Here is a 6528-nt window from a genome sequence, read left to right on the forward strand (position 1 = left end):
ATTGATATGTCCGTGCAATATCATGGAAATCCCATTTTCACCACAGATAAAGCATGCTTGGCCTTAAGAGTCAGTTCATCAAAATGACAAAGAAACTGTATTTTTCTCACTTTGGGCAACACACTTTATCATTAGTCTAATGAAATATTACTGGGCCAGGAAATCGGCTCGCCAAGGGAAGCCAGGCCACCTTGATCTCTATGCAATATTTACGCATTAGCATAATCCACACAGGCTCTTAATAGCACTAACAAAAAGCAGGCTCGTATCACTTCTGCCAACCTCTCAAGGCAGAACAACACAAAAGGGACTGGATGGGGGGTTGAATTAGGGGATAGAACACAAGAAAACAAACACTAGTTTCTTCTTGGAAACACCAAATAAGGAATCTGGAACCTTATTACAGTCCTGTTCCTGCAGTGGTCTACTTGGACATTCCTCTGCGGAACATGCTAGATTAGTGTATGTGTGCTCGTACGTTTGTGTGTGTGTGTGTGTGTGTGTGTGTGTGTGTGTGTGGATTTGTGTTTTCTTTCAGGGGGTTTGGTTGGAAGACTCACAGTAAGTGTCATAACCATCCCAGGGGAGCTCTGTGGGGAGATCGTATGATGTTTAAACAACACTTGCCTCGAGCTCTTCCGCATTCACATCACCACTTTCTCCCCACACTTATGCAGATAAGGCTTAATGAGCAGCACAAGGTGTTGAAAAGGCTTTGCCATCTGGGGTCAAAGATCAGAGTTACGCTGGTGCCTGTCTAAAAAAGGGGGTCTCTGGGGGTCGCGCGCATGTTTGTGTGGAAATCCCAGCTTACAGTCAGGTCATTTATGCAACACTGTGGCCTAGTGGGGATAACTTGTTGAAAGGTTGGATCTTTGTGTTCATTCCATGTGTTATGTATGTACTATGTGGAGTAAGTTTGGCAACAGAGCATGATATGTGTCAACAGAGCTTTCTCTGTAGATGGATTTTAACTGCATCTCCTTCGTGGCGGCTCATACTATCACAGCTCTGGTAGAGAGAGAGAAAGAGAGAGAGAGAGAGTAAAAGAGAGGGAGAGATCACGTGCTGCATACTGTATAACATGCCCAAGATGTGAAATATACGGAATGCCTTTTTGTATTCTACACTTTTGCCTGTGTTGTGCCGGCCGTATTCATGAATAATATACTGCACACATGAGGCACAGTGTGTACAATCTCTCATCGTCTCGCTCTCACATACAGTTTTGGCCCCACGGGATGCTATCCATGGAAGCCAGGTCTTTCAGTTCATAGACTGAGCATCAGACGGAGTACGCACAGGGGAATTGAGCAAGCGTGTTTTTTTTCCGTATGTGTGCGTGTGTGGAGAAGAGTCTGAGCAGGATAGACAAAAAGGTTTTAGATCTGATAGCCGACAAGTCACGGTGTGAGGTGAGACGCATTCATCATCCCCGGAGGTGTAGAACTGTCCGGAATAGAAGTTGTGAAGTTGATGGATAGAGAATGAAAGAAAGAGAGACTGAGGAAAGGAAAGGAAATACAGAGACATTTTTGTGGCAAGCGAGCGATAGTGTGAGTGGGAAGCGACAGAAGCACAGGAAGAGCTTTGGCATTCATACTGCCCCATTTTCAAAATCCCTGAAATATAATCAATGTGTTTGCTCTCGGTCGGTCCAGTCTAAACACTGGCCACAAACGCGTCTAATCGGCCCCGAGGATTAGTGTGTACCATAAATGTTCTGTGAGTGATGCAGACAAGAATGGAGAGAGACGGGTGGAGAGGGGTGGCGTGTCAGTCAGTCTGTCTGTCGCACACAATGGCCCAACACTGATGCTGTGCCCTGATGACCTTAGCAATGAAAACACTATTGTGAAGCCCCTTTTAATCGCATCATTTCATTTTTATTCAGTCATAATCCCGGATAAATGGAATCGCAAAATGCCAACAGCCCTGCGAGGAGAAACGCTGAAATGTGTCTAGGGCAGATAAACAACTTTTTTTATTTTTCAGTGAGGGATGTGTTATATTTATTATGTAAGCCCATTTTTTGCATGGACACTTTTCAAACTATTCAAGAGAGAAGTTTCTGTGTACATGTTGTTAAAAAACTGCTTAAAAACTAATCTAGCAGGTTAAAGTGCATGAAACACACTGACTGGCACTGACTGATATAAGCAGACCTATTTAATTTAGTCCTTTTCCTTTTCGCATGCAACAGAGAGTTGTAGCATCCCACTGGTCTTAAATACAGGCACACACTCAAAACACCATGTTGTTTGTCAAGAAGCCAAATATACATAGAGCAAGCATCCAGGAAATCCCAGCTAAGCACTGAATTTATCAATAATGTCGGCTTGTCAACAGATGTCACCGGAAACTAACTCTGTGAACAACTCGCGCCTTTTTCAGCATTCTGTTGTGACGAATTAGACAGTGTGACAGCAAAGCCAGGGGATATAGTTAGAACGGTGTTATATTACATGGAGGAGATACCCCTTACCTTCTGCAGCCACTGGGTGTTATTCTCCATGGCGGTCTCTAGATTCTGCAGCTTCCTCTCCTGCCAGGGAGGCCTCTCCTTGTGGGCCTTGGCCGGCTTGGGTTGGCTGGCGTCGGCCTCGGGCGGTGGGGAGTCCCCCTGGAGGGTGTTGGTGACCTGGAAGTCCTTTATGGGATCACACTGCTCCACCTCGGGCAGGATGAAGGTGTAGCTGCAGGGGCCGTGCTGCACTCGATGCTGCTGGCGCTCTGAGCTACTGATGGCTACAGCAGCCAGCAGGTAGGCCAGGTAGGCGAGGGTCAGGGCCAGCATGCGGCCCATGTCAAGGGGGGAGAGAGAGAAGGGAATGGGGGGCAGGGAGGGAGGGAGGGAGGGAGGGGGAGAAGGATGTTGAAGTGGGTCAGGTGAGTTTTCTCCTTTGGTCTTCTATCTTTCCAAGATCTTTCACCGTCTCTTGTTGAAGTGTCCCTCAAGACTTGCGGCTCCCTATCTTCTCAGTCCAACTCCTGCTGCTCTCTGTCTGTCTGTCTGTCTGTCTGTTTGTTTTATCACTTCTTCTTCTTCTTCTTCTCCTCTTTTGGCTGGTGCTCCTCTTTCTTTGCGGTTGCATCCAGAACCCCGTCTGTCTTCTTCAGTCAAGTTTTTCCTGCTCCTGCTGTTTCCCCCCGTGAGGGCAGACTACAAAACATGCACTCAGGAAAAAAATAAAAGGGATTGCCTCCAATTGTTACTCCAAGCCCCACAGTCCAGGAAACCCAACAGCAGACTGTTTCCCTCCCACCATTTATCTCTCTTCTGGAAAAAAGTTGCTTTGCCCTCTCTGTCGTCTTTTTCAAACGGCCGCGGTCCATGCGTTTGGGTCGGAGGAGAGGCAAGAGGAGGAGGGGGGTGGAGAGTGACCCGCTTCAGGATGTTGGCCGAAGTAGTAGAGCTGTTAAAGTAGTGAAAGAGGGAGAGAGAGAAAGAGAGTGGCGTACCTCTCACCACACACACACACACACACACACACACACACACACACATACAAACACACATGCACCTCCTTAGCACATAATCACTCAACCCAGCCTTCCCTCTTTCACTTTCTCCCTCCCTCCCTCTCATGGTACTCCTGTTTGCGGGAGTTTGAAGAGGAAGCTTCAAAAATACACACTGCCACACTGCTCACCACAAGAGCAAGAACAAGGAACTTTCTCTCACAACTTTTCTCTCCCTCCTATTGTTCCTCTTTTTCGCTCTTTTAAACTGTGTTTATATAAAAAAAGTAACATAATAAAACTATAATAATTCAGAACGTTAGTAAAGTATATGGTGTGTGATCAATTTGAAACTCAAGGTTATGTTTGTACATTGCGCAATATTCGAAAGCCCTGGAAAAAGCTTATAATATATTATGGTCTTATGGTCCTCAAGGTCAAGAATTAACCCAATCATTAAAAGTGAAATGATAAAAATGAGTTAGTATATAGTTGTTGACAATGTCATATTATTGTAACATGAGAAAAGGAAGGGGAGAGCAACTTAATAGAACATAGGATGTAGCTTTCAAAGGAGATGCTGGTCCGCGGGTATTCCCTCTGCTCTGAAATTGCTTGATGCTTCCCTGGCAATGTCAGAAGAAATATAGTATTTTCTTTATGGTCTGCGAGTGTGTCGAATTCTTCTTATTAGAGTTTCATTTTGGTGAAGACCTTGGCTCTTCTGTTTTTACACAGTGTGACACCACGTGTTGCTCATGTTGTTGGCTGAACTGACAGTGTGTGTTTTCTCTGGTTTGCCAGGTTTGTCTGAGTCCAACACTCTTAATGGCTGGCTCAACGTTAGGGTCACTTAAGGAAGGCAGTATAACTAACTGTATAGCTAACAAGGCACTCTTCTGAGTTTTCATCAAGCCCATTCTCAACTGGGAGCAATTTAATCTGTCTCTTTAAAATATTCAGCCGTTGAAAGGAATACTTGTGCTGTTAAGTTGGTATCTCAGCCAAGAGGTTTATGCTAGTTAAGTTTTAGCAAATAAGAAACATCAAGATTAGACATACAACATTGCATTTGAAGAAATAGTAAAAACAAAGAAAATACATCATGATTAACGATTAGCTTCCATTAGACATCATGTTGGCCGATCACATCCGTGTCTGTTCGGACTGAAGTGTCTTTCACCAAATTTGAGTGAAAATGAGAGTTGGCAAATAAATACCAGTTGACACAATATTCAAGTTTTCAAGTAGGTGTGTCCCAGACAATTAACTATACATGTATCTCAGACACAGTCAATTAATTGTTCAATGCTGATAAATAGCATTATTTGGCATGTTTACTCTGAGTATTTGTTGTAGATTTCCAGTGGTACTTTCTTTGGTCATAAGCTTTTGGTCCATCAGACCATTTGGGCAGATGAGACTCGAGAAAGCAAATACAATACAATGCAAATAATTACAATTGTAAGAGTTGGGTTAAGTGCCTTTAAATGAGAAAATATTGCTCTTTTCTAGATACTAATTAGAGGTGAAAACTGTCTTAATTCAGCTTGGCATCCACTGTTTGTTGTGTTTCTCTAGGCTCTGAGGATGCTCTCTCTATCTCTCTTTCTCTCTCACTGCCTCCCCATCACTTTCCATTTCCCCCATCTACACTATGATTGTTTTATTCATATCGCTACTATTTTCTGATGCATCATAAATGCCCTCCCGGCCTTATCTCCTGCTGTGCTATAAAACATTCAATCCCCACTCCAGCTAAGATGGTCCACTTAATCAAAGCCTGAATGGATGTAGTCACAGCAGGTCACCAGACTCACTTTCGATACATCCTGCTCCTTTTCAATACTCTCCTGTGACAGTGATCAAGTACCACGGTCTCCAGCAAAGCAAAACAAAAACTCTCCAAGGATAACATGAGAGGAAGTTGCCCCGTGACACATCCGACATGAAGGTTGTTTGTTTGCTTCCTGTGATCAATACTCCCAAAGAGCAACACACCGAAATTAGACTTTCAAATTCAAAATGTTGTCTCTTCCTTTTAGTTTTCCTTTGCGTTTTCCCATGTTAATATTGCATTAGGAGACGAGTGTTCAGTAAGACATTCTTAATATTGCCTATAGGCCTACTTTTCATGCACTGTAGAACCATGGCCTTTATCTCTCAAGCATTCCACCCTGCCACTGTTGTGTGGCCGCCTAATAACCGAGCAGCTTTAAAACCCAGTGTGTGGCCCCGTCACTCAGGCTAGTAACGACTTGGACCTATAGCGTCATGCATAAACTCATATCCATCTGGGTCATGCATGTACTGTATACACAGTAACCGCCGTGCACCGACACCACACGATTGATCGATTGTCATTTAATAAATAAATTTCCTTCCATGCATGCTGTTGCTAAATTGTAACGAGCAGAGCTGTCAGTGTATGACGTTCTCTGGAAAACTGGAAAAACAACAAATGTTTTACTTCAGCCTCAAACTATGGTGTAGGTTTGTTTTACTCGGCGCAGTGTCTCCCTGTAGACATTGGTCAGACATCAAATTGACTTGCATGTTGAACACATGAAATCACTTCCAACTACTGTTGACGGCTGGAAGAATTCCCTGCAGTATCCGTTCTTGCCATGGATAATAATCAGATGTCACATTATGTTCACTGCTGTCCCACAATTAAAAAAAATCTGGAAACGTACATGAGAGCAACACAAGTTAATTGAAAAAAAAGTAGCTCCCACTGACATGATTCATGCACAAACCCAACTGGGCTGCTGCTTTCATGAGTAAAACATGCATGTGAGACTTGGTTATGTGTGTGAAGTGAAACGAAAGATGGATATAGCAAGTGGTAACAGGACACAACTAAGTAAGGATCTCGTGCAAACTCACTGACACTGTAACATCCAGAGGGAGAACTCTAAACATTGTTCCCCTCGTGGCCTCTTTCTGGAGAATAAAAAGAAGACATTCACATTTTATTGCGCTTAGTTTTTCATATGACGACAGGTCGAAGAGGAAGATGGGATCAGATCTTTTTTGGCAGCGGACAGGACCAAGTGGCAATCT

At 43.8% G+C, this 6528-nt stretch overlaps 1 protein-coding gene across 1 annotated transcript in view; it reads right to left on the bottom strand.

The window, feature by feature from the left end:
- The window catches only part of angpt2b (angiopoietin 2b), a 21654-nt gene extending 18271 nt beyond the window's left edge, over positions 1 to 3383 (bottom strand). The window contains exon 1 of the mRNA XM_080045142.1: positions 2486 to 3383. Coding sequence (XP_079901268.1) covers positions 2486 to 2806 — 321 coding nt within the window. The 5' untranslated portion in view covers positions 2807 to 3383. The remainder of the gene's footprint in view (positions 1 to 2485) is intronic.
- Between the last annotated feature and the right edge of the window lie 3145 nt (positions 3384 to 6528).

Source organism: Ammodytes marinus (genome assembly GCF_949987685.1).
Source record: "Ammodytes marinus genome assembly, chromosome: 17".
NCBI lineage: Eukaryota > Metazoa > Chordata > Actinopteri > Uranoscopiformes > Ammodytidae > Ammodytes > Ammodytes marinus.